The 18,283-nt window shown below is 32.1% G+C and overlaps 3 protein-coding genes across 4 annotated transcripts; 2 read left to right on the forward strand and 1 right to left on the reverse strand.

The window, feature by feature from the left end:
- Nucleotides 1-6,756: 6,756 nt before the first annotated feature.
- LOC144551765 (abscisic acid receptor PYR1-like) lies at nucleotides 6,757-7,921 on the reverse strand. Its single transcript, XM_078299865.1, has one exon. The coding sequence runs from the start codon at nucleotides 7,808-7,810 to the stop codon at nucleotides 7,196-7,198; it is 615 nt and encodes a 204-aa protein (XP_078155991.1). The 5' UTR covers nucleotides 7,811-7,921; the 3' UTR covers nucleotides 6,757-7,195.
- A 5,439-nt stretch (nucleotides 7,922-13,360) lies between these two features.
- Nucleotides 13,361-16,020, forward strand: LOC144552005 (RPM1 interacting protein 13-like). 2 transcript variants are annotated; one of them, XM_078300117.1, is made up of 4 exons: nucleotides 13,361-13,597; nucleotides 13,643-13,802; nucleotides 14,895-14,981; nucleotides 15,644-16,020. In XM_078300117.1, exons 1-4 carry the CDS (start codon nucleotides 13,479-13,481, stop codon nucleotides 15,809-15,811), a joined length of 534 nt encoding a protein of 177 aa, XP_078156243.1. In that variant the 5' UTR covers nucleotides 13,361-13,478; the 3' UTR covers nucleotides 15,812-16,020. The 2 variants fall into 2 exon arrangements, with proteins under 2 accessions (XP_078156243.1, XP_078156242.1); XM_078300116.1 differs by having other exon boundaries at nucleotides 13,361-13,802.
- A 1,247-nt stretch (nucleotides 16,021-17,267) lies between these two features.
- On the forward strand, nucleotides 17,268-18,283 carry LOC144551744 (RPM1 interacting protein 13-like). Its single transcript, XM_078299830.1, has 3 exons — nucleotides 17,268-17,482; nucleotides 17,754-17,840; nucleotides 17,962-18,283. Exons 1-3 carry the CDS (start codon nucleotides 17,294-17,296, stop codon nucleotides 18,100-18,102), a joined length of 417 nt encoding a protein of 138 aa, XP_078155956.1. The 5' UTR covers nucleotides 17,268-17,293; the 3' UTR covers nucleotides 18,103-18,283.

The raw sequence follows: 18,283 nt of genomic DNA on the forward strand, positions 1-18,283 counted from the left end.
ATATGATAAAATTATCGTATTATTGACTTCTAGATTATTACAAACTAACAAAAGGTTTATTTTTTTTAGAATCAGTTGGTGAGAATTAACTCCTTATTTCAATGTTGTGTTACTTGGGAAGTTGGAGATGGCCGTACAATTTCTTATTGGTGCGATGCTTGGGCAGGAGCTCCGATCAGACCACTGAAAAGGGCTGGTTCAAAGATATAGAGTTGGACATTTGTGTTAATTTTTTTTATATATATTTATCTAATATCTTATTTTTTTTTTTACATAATTTCTAAAAATAAAAGTTCGCAGAAGATTGGTTGGTACAGGAAGGAGCATTAATGATTATTTTTGTAGGAGTTGTAATGAATTAATCGGGCTGGACGGCTGGAGAAGCACTAATTCTATTGGCTGATGCCTGATGCAATACCACTAACTGAAAGTGGGTCAGTTTTTCCTTCTTTTGGACTATTATTCCTGTCAAGTGCTCTTTTGACTCATCTCAATTCCAAATCACCAAATTCTTAATCATTAATTTATTGGCTCTGCCTCTGATGACGACTGCTGTTGCAAAATCTTATCAACTGCAACAGGAATAATAGTTGGTGATTTCATATTTAATCTTCTAGCTTATTTATCTCCTATTTACATTACTTGGCTATCATTTCTGTTTTACAATAAGCGGTTCAGGTTCTTTTAAAGTTAGCTTAGCAGTTAGCACCCCTCTTTTAAGCCAAGGATTTTTTAAATGGTTAATTATAAAAAATGAAGCTTAAATCCGATAGTCAACTGTTAGTGACAACATGTTTAGGTAGCTGTCATGTAATTAATGTATTGTCCTTTCCCTCATCTTTTTATGGAACTTTAGCCCATGCGGCTATGCCTATCAGGCCTGGCATATTGAGATTTGAATAGTGTTTGGTAAAAACTCGTGGGGGCTCAACCCGGACCGGTCCGCCTGTGCTCGTGCTCGGACTGGACCGTGCCCGTGCCACAGGTATTAAACGGGCCGGACCAGGTTTTTTGAAAAAAAAAAAATCATGAGAACCCGGACCCCCATACCCGTCAGTTCGTGCCCGTGAATCCGTGCGCCCGTGCCGGTGCCCGTGACCGTGACCGTGAGCTCGTGACAGAATTTTTTTTTTGGTTTAAATTTCAAACTTTAAAGCCAAATCCCCCCCCCCCCCCCCCCCATGCCCCATTTCCTACCCGGACCCCTACCCGTTTTTTTTTTTTTAAATTCAAATTTCAATCCCTCCAAACAAAATTATATAAATATACACTCATTCCTTACAAATTTTCACATATCTCTCATTCTCTCAATCTCAATATTTTTATTATTCTCCAATTTTAATTTTATTGTTAAAAAAAAATATAGTTGTTAATTTAACAAATACGCAAACGGAAACGGAATTACGAAGGTATTCTCGAAGATTTTCCCGCGATATTAAAAGGTAACATTTATTTCATGTTACATTAAATTTTGTTAGACTGAAATATTGAATGTTAGATTTATTTTTGTAGAGTAATTTAAAAATTAAATTTGATGTTAGATTTATTTTTATAGAGAAATTTAGAATTTAAATTGAATGTTAGATTTATTGAATGTTAAGTAATTAGATTTGTTATATTTATTGAATGTTAGATTTATCAAATTTATTAAGTAATTAGATTTGTTAGATTTATTTTATGTTAGATTTGTTAGATTTATTTAGTTTATGTTAGATTTGTTAGATGTGAAGTAATTAAATTTGTTTTGAATAGGTTAGATTTTATTTTTGAAATTCGGATTTATTTTTAATAGATTAAAAAAATAGGTTTTTTTTTCTGAATATGTGAAGTAATTATATTTGTTTTGAATAGGTTAGATTTATTTTTCAAAATGTTGGATTTTTTTTAAACATATTGGTTAATAAAAGATGTTAGATTTATTTTTCAATTAGTTTTTAAATTATTCATTTTAACGAAAAATTACTAACAAAAAATAAGTTAGAACTCTACCTATGTTATTTTACATAACCGATCCCAAGTTCGGAATAAAAGAAGAGGGTAACTTTTATTTTTTAATCTATTGTTTTAAAATAAGAGCTTCATTATTTTTAAAGTAATTGATTTAAGAAATTTTTAATTTATATTTTATTATAACAAAAATTATTGAGTTCAAATATACAACCATAACCATGTCAAATGAATTTGATTTGGTATGAATTTGGATTTATAATTTATTGGTTTTCAAAGAAAAGAAAAACATAAGAAAAAAAAAAAACCAGATCCGGACCGCCCGGCCCCCCGTACCCGGACCGTCCTGCTCCCGAACCCGTGACGGGCACGGGTATTAAACGGGCAGGGCAGGATTTTTGAAAAAAAAAAAAACCCTTGTGCCTGTGACGCCCGTGCCCGTACCCGGGTTTTGCCCGGACCGCCCGGCCCGGACCGTTTACCAAACACTAGATTTGAGAACACAACAATCCAATATGATTGGTTGAAACTTGAAACATTAAACAAAACATTATATCTACATTCTACTTGTGTGCATCCCAATTAACAAATTATGTGCTATCATGTCCTCCTAGTTTTCTGACAACTGGCAAGCTACAATTTCGACAGTGCTGCATGTAATGACTCTCAGTTGTGGCCACATAAGATCAGAATTCTAGAATTAGTTATTTTGGGAATGAAATCTGCTTCTTACCAGAATCCTCCTGTTCCCAAATCATTCAAAATTGATCAAACTGTTTCAATTACCTTTTTCTTTTATATCGATATAATATATTAAAATGAATCAGATATAATTAAAGCTGTTTGATCGATTTTGAACGATTCGAATTGCAAAATAAGAGTATCTCCTTTTCTCAAAAAAAAGGAGCAGATTTGCTTCCATTACGTTGAACCATAATTTGAGCCATTTTTAAATGTGCAAAATCTTATTTCTTACTCCACTTTAATATTCGTCTCTGAATGCGTCCAGTATTTATTCTTTAACCTTATATATTAATTGAATATAATTAATTATTTTTAATATGTAATAATAAAAAATATCGAATGACTGTGTTCTTAACAATAAATAAGTTACTTCTAATAAAAAAAAACATTCTTGTAAACTTTAACATTATTTTTGAACGTTTATATATAATTCTTAAAGTATGTCCGATGATGATACGAAAGTGCGATGATAATTATAATGTGATTAGCGTATCATCACCAAACGCGTATATGTTGAAAAAAAAAATCTAAGTGTTTAAAAAATAAAATATATTTGTTACAAATAACTGGTTTAAAATAAAAAAATATATATATACAGTTATGCTATCATATATATATATAGAGGTAGGCTAATATACAATCGATTGTTTCTGAGGTCCCGTACAACCAAGTCATTTTCCGATTTTTAAAGTTCAAATGATCGATCCAAACCGTTCATCTTGTTCTCCATATTAATATGTGCTTGGAGACCAAATTTTATATTTTTTTGAATTTTTTTACTATTAATTAAGCCACTTTGAAAATTGCTGATACAACGGTAGCTTCTGGTTTTACTGTTTTGTTAAGCCACCGTTGGATCAACGGTTTTCAAAGTGGCTTAATAAATAGTAAAAAAAATTCAGAAAAATGTAAAATTTGGTCTCCAAACACATATTAATATGGAGAACAAGATGAACGATTTGGATCGATCATTTGGACTTTAAAAATCGGAAAATGACTTGGTTGTACGGGACCTCAGGAACAATCAATTGTATATTAGCCTACCTCTATATATATATATATATATATATATATATAGTCTGTGGCAAATTTGCTGTCGGCGGTGCTGCCGCCTTTTTTTTATTTTGTGATGTCTAAACAACAAATCCAAACCGTTAGATGTTTAATCTATACTATAATCTACTTGGAGATCAAATTTTACATTTTTTGGAATTTTTTTACTATTTATTAAGTTGGTTTGAAAACCGCTGATTTCAATGCTGCAGAAATTTACTGAAATCAGCAGTTTTCAAACCAGCTTAATAAATAGTAAAAAAATTCCAAAAAATGTAAAATTTGATCTCCAAGTAGATTATGGTATAGATTAAACATCTAACGGTTTGGATTTGTTGTTTGGACATCACAAAAATAAAAAAGGGCGGCAGCACCTCCGGCTAAAATGCTGCCGGCAGCAAATTAACCGGACCCTATATATATATATATATATATATATATATAGAGAGAGAGAGAGAGAGAGAGAGAGAGAGATAGGCTAATGTGCTTTCGGTAGCATATGGGCCGAAATACACACGGTCCAAATTTGAAATTTCAAAATTCAAAAAGTCGATCTGAACCATTCATCTTATTCTCCATATTAACATGTGCTTGGAGACCAAATTTTATATTTTTCTGAATTTTTTTACTATTTATTAAGCCACTTTGAAAATTGTTGATCCAACAGTTTTACTGTTTTGTTAAGCCACCGTTGGATCAGCCATTTTCAAAGTGGCTTAATAAATAAATAAAAAATTCAGAAAAATGTAAAATTTGGTCTCCAAGCACATGTTAATATAGAGAACAAGATGAATGGTTCATATCAACTTTTTAAATTTTGAAATTTCAAATTTGGACCGTGTGTATTTCGGCCCATATGCTACCGAAAGCACATTAGCCTATCTCTTTATATATATATACTAAGATCAAAGTGATAGTTCCTAAGCTTTGGTGCTACCAATTCATTTTTCAATTTTTGAATTTCAAAACATCGATCCGAACCGTTCAAGTTGTTCTCCATATTAAATTGTTCTTGGAGACCAAATTTTACATTTTTCTGAATTTTTTTACTATTTATTAAGCCACTTTGAAAACAACTGATCCAACGGTGGCTTCTGATTTTACTGTTTTGTTAAGCCACCATTGACGATTTTTAAAGTGGCTTAATAAATAGTAAAAAAATTAATAAAATTGTAAAATTTGGTCTCCAAACACAATTTAATATGGAGAACAACTTGAACGGTTCGGATCGACGTTTTAAACTTTCAAAATTGAAAAATGAATTGGTAGCACCAAAGCTCAGGAAGTACCACTTTGATCTTAGCCAACCTATATATATATATATATATAGAGTTAGGCTGGGGTGCTATGGATAGCATAGTGGCATCTATGCTACGGCTCAATATTCGAGTTTTCAAAATCCAAACGGTTGATCCGAACCGTTCATCTTATTCTCCATATTAATATCTGCTTGGAGACCAAATTTTATAATTTTCTGAATTTTTTTACTATTTATTAAGTCACTTTGAAAATCGCTAATCCAACGGTTTTACTGTTTTGTGCAGCCACCGTTGGATCAACAATTTTGTAAAATACTTAATAAATAGTAAAAAAATTCAGAAAAATGTAAAATTTGGTCTCCAAGCAGATATTAATATGGAGAATAAGATGAACGGTTCGGATCGACCGTTTGGATTTTGAAAACTCGAATATTGAGCCGTAGCATAGAGGCCACTATGCTATCCATAGCACCCCAGCCTAACTCTATATATATATATATATATATATATTTTATCTAAAGTAATTAGTGTTAAAGTGACACGACTCTTTTTCTTTTTGACGTAGCAAAGCAGGCTATGCGAAACAATCTGTTGTACGTACTGAGTCTTTGGTGCCACTGATGCAAATTAAATGCAATATGACCCGTGTGATTTAAATCAGAGGGATGATAGAGAAGGCTTAAAATTGATAACGTAAATGCAATGCCCCACGACCACGATTATGGCAGCTAGTTGATGGCTTGATGCGATGCGATGCGATGCGGACCCCTCCCTCTCTACTCTCTCTTTAGTCTTTAGTGGTTGGTTCTAAAAAAAATGTTCCAATTATTAATCGCACTTTTATATTGCGATTAGTTGAGGATATCCCTAGAACTAGAAAAAAGATAACCAGAAATTGACAATCAGTTCGGTAGATGAGTAAAGTAAATTTTGATTAGCAGTTAAGCCTCAATTATTTGACGAGGGAATTTCACGTATACCCCTCAAAAACTTCAATATTACGTATTTCCCCCTCTAAATTTTAAAATTACATAATTTTCCCTCTAAACTCCAAAAACTCACATATTTACTCATTTTATTGTATTTTATATTAAAACACATTCTAAATTTATAAAATACATATTTTACCATTTTATTAAAAAAGCATAATACGCCCATCTGACTCCAATTTGAATCTGAAGGTTCCTCTACCGTCAGAATTGCTTTAAGATCCGTGCACGCTACATCAACACGAATCTTGAAGCGAACACACACGGATATTGAAGCAAATGTGCACAAATTTTAATGTGTTGCATGCGGATCAAAATTGCTTTGAGATCCGTGCAGACTAGATTAACACGAATCTTGAAGCGAACATGCAATAATCTTATTGCGATGCGCTCGGATCAGACAGTATAGAAACCCTTTAGATTCAAATTTGAGTTTAATGGGTCATTTCATACTTTTAATGAAAGGTAAAGTAGGTATTTTATAAATTTAGAATTAGTTTTAATATAAAAGACAATAAAATGGGTAAATATGTGAGTTTTTGAAGTTTAGAGAAGCAAATATGTAATTTTAAAATTTTGAGGGGAAAATACGTAATATTGAAGTTTTTGAGGGGTATACATGAAATTTCCCCTTATTTGACAAAAAATAAAAATAAAAAGATTCATAACCCTCAATACACGAAAATAATAATCAAATTTGCAATGAACAGAGAAAAATGCTTGACCAACAAAGAAAAAGAAAAAAAGGAAGAAGAAAGAAGTGATTGTTGCATAGATAATTTCAATTTCAATTTCAATTTCCCACTACATTATATTACATTATAACCCCCAACTAATTAAATTATCTATTACAGAGAGGGGTCAAATGTAGTTGCAGAATGCCTTTATAGACTTCAACAAAAATTACACACTTCACTGATTTTACTTCCACTACTATGGATTTGATTGATTCATTCATTCATTCATTCATTCATTCTACATGAAGGATGACGCTCTTGTTGTGGACACCAATTGAAACACCAAATCCACATCTAGATTTTGTGAAATGTAATCGCAGGAAATCAGAAACCATGCATTTAGCCTCCTGATTCCTGATTCCTGATTTCTGAAAGCAAAAAAAAACCAAAAAAAAAACAGAATAACAACACCTAAAGCAAGGCAAGTTTACCTTTACCCCCCTGGTGAAATCAGGAATCTCCCATCTCAGCCGATGGCAGCCGCCTCAGCTACAGATTTGAGCTTCTGGAGATTCAATTTGATTACTGTATCAGCAAACAGCCTTGTATCCTCTTCGCTGTTCCCGGGCGGCACATCCACCACGTATGATTCCAAAACAACGGTCCAGATCTCGCCTCCCTCTTCAAACTGATTGACACTAGTTACGCTCTTATAATTTCTCAAACGATGCTCCCCGCCTATAATGGTAAATCCAGTGACTTTTCTTTCTTCGTCTAATATATCCAGCCGCTCGGTGCTGGTACTCGCTGGTAAGCCGGAAATAACGCTCAGTTCCCTGAGGCAACCGACCTGGACAGCACCTCTGCCTATGATCGAGCAGCTGCGGATGAAGTGTTTGTAGATCTGAGGACAGTCGAAGCGGCGCACCACGGACCATACAAAGTTGGAAGGACCTCGGATCCGCTGTGACAGAAGCGAGGAGCAACGGCCCGGTCCCACCTGGTAGGTATGGTACTCGTCGATGGTGGGGGCCAGGGAGGCATACTCGGCCGGGGTTAGACCGACGGGAGGAGGAGGCGGCGATGCGACGCTGGCAGCTTGATGCGAAGGCTCCGAGTCATGGGTTGCTGCTTCATTCATTTCCCCTATTCAATCTTTCAAGTATAATTTTCGTTTGCGTTTTGGATCGCAAGGAGATTGGGGTTGTGGCTCTCTCTCTAGAGGACTAGAGAGTAGAGTCTGACTCTCTGGAGACTGGAGATGAGAAAACAAAAGATGAAAAAATAGGGGCTCAGTTGATTGGGAAGTGGTGCCTTATTATTATAATACTATTTTTTATTTTTAATCTTTTGTCTTATTCTTTGAAAAGGAAATTGTATTTTGTATGTGCGCCTGGCGCGGCGCCTGCCTAGTGCCTTTCTTTCTTTTTATCTTACTACTGTGTTTTTGTTGATATGATATGATATGAATATCATAGATTTAGTTATTGACACTTGAGAGTAGCGACAATTTAATTGTTCCAAATACATGTTTATTCAATTAACGAAACAACATGAGTTAGCGCCTAATAGCCACTCATTTAATTATAAAATAACTTACAACCCTAAATTAGTATTCTTTTATTTCTCTATAATTCAATGAAGAATTGTTATTATCCCGAATTTTTTTTAATACCATATTAAAAAAAAAAACAAAACACCCCCGTTTGACCAGAATTCCATATCTATCCAGGCCGCAAATTGACTCTGTGGCCCCACCTTTTTTTTTTAAGATTCTGGAATCATTTAGTTTTGGAGAGTTTTGAATTTTTAAATCATAAATTTATGCTTTCAATGAGTTTTGAATCATAAATATAACTATAATTTACTGAAAACATCAACAAAAACACAAAATACTTTATAACTACATTTTAGAAGATTTGCATACGTAATTCTTAATATATTTCTTTGAATTTTGAAAAAATAATAATAATTATCCTGTAAAGGATATATACTGAACAATCATAGATAATTTCAATGATCTTTGAATAATAAATGAAACCGTAATCTATTAAAAAAAATAAGCAAACGCACACAATAAATAGTAAATGCATTTTAAAATAATTATATTGGTAATTCTTGAATAATCTCTTAGGCTTTTGAAAAAAATAATACTGGTCGTTGTATGACTACCGTTGATAGAAAACTTAAATTGAATTTTTTTAGGCACTAAACGACTTTTTTTTGCAATTCTGATTCTATTGGGTGCCCGAGGATGATCCCCGAAACAAGGTTCCGATCGTCTCGTCCCCCCCCCCCTTCCGAATTGGGGTCATATACACAAATCCGACTTTCCTAGCCAAAGTTATGTCTGTTAAATTTTTTTTTTTTTAAAACGGTACTTCCGTGCAAAGATACCGATAACGCACCGATGCTTTATATCCGGCTTAACGACGGTAGAAGTGCATCGATGTTTCATTGCCAAGACATCGATGATGCACTCATGCTCTCTAAATGACCATAACTTTATTATTGCCAAAACATCGATGACGCACTCATGCAGATTGGTCATAACTCTATTTTTTTGCAGAATTTTTGTTTTGTCTTATAGTTAATAAATGCTCCGTAAAATAAAGGAAGAAAGAAAAGTGGGGCCACATATTGGCCCTACGGCTCCATTATGGGGCCGCAGACTGTCTCTGCGGCTCACTTAAAATGGGGCCGCAGAGCTAATCTGTGGCCTGGGCAGATCTAGAATTCTGATCAAACGAGGGTGTTTTGGTTTATTTTTTTTTGGAATATGGTATAAAAAAAAATTTCGGGGTATTATCCCTGTGGAAACATTCTAAAACAATTGGGATATTCCTGTTAGAACAATTCTTGTAACTTAACTTAACGAACTTAGACCTTTTATTCAAAAAAAAAATCTAAAACAATCTAACTTGTCCATTTTTCTGTCGAAATATCGAACTTTCTATTTGTCTATTTTTAATAAAAAAAAGTTATTTTTTATGTTTATTAAATCTGAAACTTTTTAATTTAATTAATCATTTAGTTCTATATAATAGTTAAATTACATGTTTTACTATGTTTTTAAATGGATATTTCCATTTAACTTGCAGCACCGTGTTTCTTTCTTTGTGATTATGTCTAGCACTCTAGCGTCAGCCGATGCAACCTTTGTCCTTCTCTCTGTTATTATCTTTTGTATTGATTAATCTTATACCTAAAAAAAGTGTTTATGGGTTGTTATCACAATTTTGTTCCAATATTTAAAAAGAAAAGTTTTAAAAAACTACATTAGCTCAGAAATGAGAGGTTAACGCAAATTATTCGTACAAGTGTGGCGTCTCTAACATTAATTATTCTCTCTTTTCTTTTCACCCGAAACTAGCTAGCAGTTTTAAGCAATGTTATCATAACCGAATCGGATATCGAACCGGTAAAGTTTCAGTTCAACGGTTCACTGGTCAGACCAATGATTCAACCGGTTCATCGTTGGTTATTTTTCAAAATACATGTAACTTATTATCTTAAAGCCTAACTGATTATTTATTTGTATTTTTTTTGACAAGGAATAATAAGAGTAGGTATCTAGTTAAATAAAACATGTAACTATAACAAAAAAAATAGCATGTCGTCAAAAAAGTTGTGAAATATATTGCAAAAAATGAGTTTCTTCAACACTGAGCTAGCTTGTATACTGGAATCATACTAAGCTTATACTACAAAAATCGAGGTTCTTCAACACTAACAATATTGTTAAAGGATAAATTTCTTTGCCATTATAGAACAATTAAACCTTATACTGGAATCAAACAAAAAAGAATAAATGTATTTATACTGGAATCAAACTAAACTTGTGTGCCGAACCTTTTGTGAACAATAACTTGTACGGGCAAGTAAAACTAAACTATATAACAACCTACCTTACTAGCAAATAAAAAAAATAAAAATAAAAGTATATTACAACTTAGACTGTACTTCACTCAATTTGATTGTATTTTTAAATGAAAAAAAAAAAAAAATTTGATTATACCATAAATTAATATTGAGGACCAATGAAAGTATTTACATTATGAGAATGAAAATGAAGGAATAATGGATGATATATGGAATTGTTAAGATAAATAAGGATTGGAGGAGTTTCAGCTTTTGTTTTACCAGTATCAGGTTATGTTTTCATTTCTTCTTGTTTTATGTTACTAGTTACCAATATCCAGTTTACCAGTTTACCGGTAACCAGTTCACTTTGGTTTTTGTTAATTTTCCTTTCTTTTTGAAGACTCAAGCCTCTTGAATTCTTAATTAGATGTTTTGTAGTCGTGTTCTTGTTCGAAACCTGAACTTGTGTAATTTCATCCTATCAATATATAAATAATAAATTGATCATTATTTATACTAATTAAAAATAAATCATTACACCATACATCTTATTTCTCAATCACCATAGTCACCATAAATCATTCAACATATGGTTAACATTCGAGTTTCAATTTACTCCCTTAGTATTTGCATATATGTCACTAATCACTATCATATCACCTGATTTTAATTTTTTTTTTTTTACCCAATTGACATTCATAGTTATAAAGACTAATCATTCATAGTTATATACACTAGTCATTCAACTTTTGACTTTAGTTGAGAGATAAATATATATAGACTTATTAACAGGCAACTCCACTACTTTCATCTAAAATCTTATTTTGATTTGAGCATTTCATCAACCACCTTTAATGCATTAACAAAATAAAAGCATTTTTTTTATAAATTGACACAAATTGAAACTAAAATTGCAAAAAATTCAAAATAAAAGTCTTTGAACACAGTCACTATCTACACAAGAGAAATTAATAATCCCGCTGTGGAGGAGCAGTGATGAAGTTTGGTTTAATGGTTTGGCGTGCAGCAGCCAGCAGGATTGCTCGAAATACCAATAGCCAATAAGTGTGCTCTAAAAAATTCGGAGGGAACAAATCAAAAAAGAATTATAATTGTCGTTATTAGAAAGGTCTGATGCGGATTGAATATTGATTGCGGAGGTCATCCGCTTTAAGCAATCAATATTATACGGATATCAAATTATCAATACACAACACAACACAACATAGTTTAAATTAAAAGTAAATTTGGAGGACTAAAATAAAGTAAGATATGAGTTACTCTGAGGTAATTTATTTTGTAATTACTCCACTTGTTAATCTCACTGTCTGACTAACATTTATTTTTCAATTTTCTATCTTTTTACAGTTATTCTACTGTTACTTCCCAATTATTTCATCAAACATAATTAACTTAATTCACTCTAGTTACGACTTACGAGTAAGCAATTTAATCATTCTTAACGTTACTCCACAACCAAATATACACAGTGATTAAACTGTATATGTATTACTTTTCTTTTTTTAATATAGATATTAATTGCAAATTAAACATATATTAATACATATCAGATATTAAACGAATATGAATACAAATCGAGTATTAAACAAGTATAACTACGAATCACTGGCCATTTTTATTAATATCCTTAAAAATAAAAGAAAATTTTAAAAATGCCCCTTTTCCTAAGGATATTAATAAAAATGGCCGTAATACTTATATCTAATTAATAAAAATGGCCATTTTTGAATGCAGAGGAGAATAAGGAAGGGGGGAACCGGGGAGGGAGCCGAATCGAAAGCGTGATTTTGTCGGAGCTCGAAACATAGAGTTCTCATCTCGATTAGAGTATGACAATGAGTAAATTCGGTCGTCGGAGCGCGGCGGCGGTAGAAAGAGCGGATCCGACCGTTGAGCGAGACGAGAATTAATGTATGAGGATAATTATGAGTGTCTATAAGTAGATTAAAAGAGTAGATCTAGAAATTTAGAGAATGATTAATGATGATTAAAGTACTTTTGAATAATTTAGAGAATTTCGTGAGAATAAAAAAATAGATCTAAGAATTAAAGTCATTTGACTCGTTATAAATATATTTTTTATCAATGAAATTGTTAGTAGGCATTAAAGTCACTAGTTTTAAAAAGAATTTTTTTTTTCTTTAAACATATATAATTCTAAAATAAACGAATAATATCACAAAATTATACAGTACGAATACAAATTTTTGTATCCGCATCTGCTTACATAAGTGAAAACTTATTTGTTTCCGCATAAATCATATTCATATTTATATCTGCATCGACAAACTATCTATGTATGAATATTTGAATCCACTATAATTTTAATACGGATGAGCATTCGAATAGGAATGGATAATATTCTATCCATTTGAACTTATATTTTGTTGAATAAAGTCTGTCATCTGAGTCACATAAATTATAAATACCAGTTCGATCGGATGACAACTTTTTGAATTCAAGTATAGGAATAGGAGTGCCGAGTGCGTTGTTTTGTTGGAATGGAGCTATGTAAAATTGTAAATTAAATGAAGGTTCAACAATCAATATTTATAGGCCCAATTGACAACTCAGTCAAGGCCCTCTAGGCCCACTTACTCTATTATGTCAGAATCAGAATGCATGGGTTCTTTTAATATTCGTGCTAAAACAGATCGGACGGTTCAGATCTAAAACTCAAAATTTGGATACAGCTGGAGGTAGCGTAGCTCCAAAACCGAGTAGAACATGTGCAATCTTTAGCAAATTGGGATCAAATTGGGATCAAAATTTCAAATCCGTCAAATTCGTAACGGCTCTTTGTTCTTCCTATTTTGAAATTATTTTCCCAATTTTCCTACTTTCCCAATTCGGGAGTTGAAAGGGATCTAGCTATTTTAGTAATCAAGTTTTGTTCCACCGCAATTCCAAATTCCCACTTTTCAATGGCTGTTGAGGCGGATCCACCGCTAAACCTGGTCGAAATCTCCTCCGACAGCGAGGAAGACGGGGAGAAAATGATAAAATTCGAGAAGAGTTGTGGGAAGAAGGGCTTGAAAAAGAGGTGTAGCGAAAGGCGTTGCAGCAATAGCAAGAAGAAATGGAGGAGATATGCTGCTGATGTGGAAATCTGGACGGAGGAAGAGAAGCAAATAAATGATGACGAGTGTTGCATTCTTCCATCGGATCCTGCTGGAGAGATCGATCTCAGGCATCCGGTCTCTGATCCCAAGCAGGACGACGTGTCTGTGCTGGGGGAGCGTGGCAAGGTCATTCCTTCATCTCTCTCTCTCTCTCTCTATGTGAAGTTATAGCATTTTGTCCCCAATTCCCATGAAAAGCTTCATGGGATATCTCATAATATTTTTTACTTCTTAAATCCCAGATGATAATGTTGCTACTTTATTTTTCTCTACAAATTAAAGGCACCTAACAATAGTACTATATTGCAATTGCAAACAATGACACTAAAAACTTACATTCATCTCAGATAGGATAGCGGATGGAGAAATTTTATCATTATTTTCAAGAATTGGTATATACAATTTGCAAAGATTCTTCTTTATATATGCTGTGTTAGGCTAAAGACATAGTTTAGTGTCTATTGGAAAATGAGGTGATTGCCTTTTGTGGTAGCTGGAAGTTTTTGATGACTTTCAGTTTAAAAACAAAAAAACTTTATTTCTTCTTTTAGAAATGTAAAAAAGCAGATAATATACACATGAACAAATTTAGCAGCTTCAAATGACAACAAAGCCGAAATAATACACAAGTTTACGATATTCTTTTTCGTTAGGTATAGTAAAGTTATTTATTGTCAATAGCAGTATTCCATTAAGTTCTTCATTCAGTAAATAAATGTTGCAAGCTTTTCTTTCAAAAACAAGAAAGTTTCTTTAGACAGACTACCTCTTTTAAAGAAATATCTTTCTTTTTTCTCCTTTTGGCATCACTAAATATCATGTGGTGGTCTAATCCAATCCTTTCCAACCATGTTGAATTTTCCATGTGTTGTGGAACTTCTTTGTATGTTCTTTTCTTTATGAAGATCAAAAGAGGTAATGTCATGCTTTTGTTTATTGTTAGCCTCGTTAGTCATACGTAAACTGATTTTGCAAAATATAAGTCCTCAAATAGGCAACAATCTAATTTGAGTTTTTTTTTTTTGACCAATTGACGTTGTACAAGACAATATTTGACGTTTTTTTTCATATTCTCTTTTTCCAGTTATACCAAATTAAGTTTTGGCTATTTGAAGACTGAAACAGCTTATCATAAAACAAAGAAAATTCAACTGAAAGGGTAAACAATGCTATAGTGTAATTATCCCAAAAGTTTAACAGTGTAATTAAATATTACAGGTGGCATGTAGAGATTATCCCCATCCAAGGCATTCATGCGCAAAATATCTCTTCAGTGAGACTTCTCATGAGAACTGCTGCTCCCAGGTCTGCATGTTGGTACTTGTTTGGTCTTGCACTAAATATTCCATCCGTTACTGGCTGTTTCCTGTGTTATAACATTTCCCCCCTAGGCTTTATAATGCATGCTATTCCAGTTACATCATTTAATAGATTGATTCTTATTTCTTCATCCATTAACAACCTCAAAGACCAGCTCTAACAAGGTAGCAAATGTACGATGCTGAAAGTAGGTTGGCCTCTTCTCTCTTTTCCAGGAAAGTCAACCGGTATTTGGTGTGGGGGCTAATATTCATTAATAGCGCTTGTTTTTGCCCTTTAAAATACCTATGATTTAAATTTTTTAATCATGTATATTGAAATTTAATTCTACTTTAATTTTATTTTTCTTGAAGTTTTTATATAGTTTAGCCCCCCTCATAAATTATCAAGTGTGTGCTTGAACTCTAGTGGTTAGAATTTCAATTTGTTATTGTGTGGAGACTCGGGGTTCAAGTCCCGGCCATGCATTTTAAATTTTAGGCCCCCCTATCTATATATATTTTCTAGTTCCGCCCCTGCACATTAGACAAGTATGTTTGGTTCTTTGGTAGAACAAAGGCATCTAAAAAGAAACCCTACCCCTTAGATATTACATTCCTATATATCTGAACTGCAAATAAAAATTGTTTGTTTTTTATTTAAAACAGTGCTATTGCTATGTATGTGATGTTTCGGCCCCATGCAGCAATTGGAAGGGACCGAATGGGCATTGCCATGCCTCAAGTCAAGAAAAAGGTTGGAGTGCTCGTAGACGAGCAATGCGCCAGCTGACTAAATGGCAGCTAAATCATCATTCAACCAAGACTGGCCAATAAACCATGGCCTTCTAAGTTTGCTGGATTTTTTTATTTTTTAATCATTGTCTGAGTTGTGATTGTACGACTCCATTTTGCTACTTGGATGCATACTTGAGAAAATTAAATGTTTCTCGTATGTTGCTTTGAAAGTGTTATAGTATGTTATATAATTGTAGCTTAGGTCTTTTGTAATATATATTTATCAGCCATTCTAGTCTGGTTGCCTCTCTATTTCTGAATCAATTATTATTGTTATTATTATTATTATTATTATTATTGTTATTATTATTATTGTTATTATTATTATTATTATTATTATTATTATTATTATTATTATTATTATTATTATTATTATTATTATTATTATTATTATTATTATTATTATTATTATTATTATTATTATTATTATTATTATTATTATTATTATTATTATTATTATTATTATTATTATTATTATTATTATTATTATTATTATTATTATTATTATTATTATTATTATTATTATTATTATTATTATTATTATTATTATTATTATTATTATTATTATTATTATTATTATTATTATTATTATTATTATTATTATTATTATTATTATTATTATTATTATTATTATTATTATTATTATTATTATTATTATTATTATTATTATTATTATTATTATTATTATTATTATTATTATTATTATTATTATTATTATTATTATTATTATTATTATTATTATTATTATTATTATTATTATTATTATTATTATTATTATTATTATTATTATTATTATTATTATTGTTATTGTTATTATTATTATTATTATTATTATTATTATTATTATTATTATTATTATATCGATCATTTACCTGCAGGATGAAAGCAAAAATATTTCTCAAGATTTTATCTTTTATGGTTAGTTCTAGCTGAGGGGATGTTATGGCAAACCAATTTCTAAAAATGAGGAAAATATGTATCTAGATTTTAGTTGCTTCATTGTTTAGAGAAGAATTACGGTGTGTACATGAAAATACGTAGCATAGATAATATTCCTTCATTTCTAAAAACAAGGTTTTGAATTATCCATATTATACATTGTGCATTGTTAAATTTTATAATGTTATCCAACTATTGATGATATAATTAAGGTCCCATAAGGAAGGGCTCTATTTGAAATTTCATTGGAGAAGCATACAAACAAGCGCCACAAAGAAATTAGTGATGAAAAGCTCCTCATTGTACTTAATCAATAGTGCAAGTATTTGGTTTGGGTAAAAAGCTAGGTGCCTAATGTAACTTGAGAGAAATAATATTGTTTTCGTTTATTATAAATATGGAAATTAGGTATGTTATTATTACTTACTCCTCTGATGCGATTTATAAATATGGAAAATATATATATGAATGGTTCCGGACAAAATAGCAATATTCTCAAGGGGCATATTGCAATTTAGTCATAAATTTAGAGTAAGACGGAGCAAAAGTCAACAACCTCAGCTCTGACTCGGAGTGTCAAATATGGAAGAAGAAGGGGAAGAAGGGGAAAGGAAGGTGAAGGCCCAAGATGAGGCGAAAGACGACGATCGTTCTGAAATCGATTTGGTTGAATTTTCACAAAAGCTCTCCATTAGTGGATGTGCATGTGCATGTGCATCTAGTGATGCTGATGAAGACGATGAGGTTGTTGTGCTTGGTACCAGCGGACCAGTACGATTTCCTTCTCTTTCATTCTCTCTCTGTCAATTACTTATATGCCATGAGAAATTATCCTGTCCTCTGAACTCCACAATCAGGTTGATATTCAATTGCTGCCGGATTTGTACTGGTTTTACTAATCTAGATTCTAGACAGATGAGATGAGATGAGATACAAGACCTGGTGTTGTGTTCTTACCAAATTTACTAATCTAATTAGGTACTAGTTTCCTCATCTCATCTCATCTCATCTCATCTGATTTAAAGATTAATTCACTTCACAGGTGGCATTGAGAGATTTTCCACATCCAAGGCACCTTTGTGCAAATTTTCCATTTCAAAGTACCCCTCATCAGAACTGTTGCAGTCAGGTATCTTAATCTTAATGTTAATCTTAATCTTAATGTTAATCTTAATCATATAAGCGAGTACTCTCCTACTCCTTCTCTTTTCCTCTTTAAGAGCATTTACTGATTTTGCAATTTGGTGCAGTGTTACTGTGTTTCATGTGAAGTAGTTGCACCTTGTTCCAACTGGGAAGGAAGAGATGCACACTGTCATCTTATTTCCAAGAAATGCATAGACAAATTGGAGACTGCAACTCCCACAGAGAACGACAAGAAAATTATTTAATTTGATCATTGAAGAATAATGCAGGATTGTACTGTGTTGTGTAGTGTGTACCCACCTCTTCCTGTTGTAATTTATGTTCTAGGTGGACAGTTAGGGGCAATTTTATGTATATCCCTCAAAAACTTTGAAATTATCTATTTTTCCTTTCTAAAATTCATAGTATCATATTTACCCTTCTAAA

Source organism: Carex rostrata, chromosome 3 (assembly GCF_964058835.1).
Source record: "Carex rostrata chromosome 3, lpCarRost1.2, whole genome shotgun sequence".
Lineage (NCBI taxonomy): Eukaryota > Viridiplantae > Streptophyta > Magnoliopsida > Poales > Cyperaceae > Carex > Carex rostrata.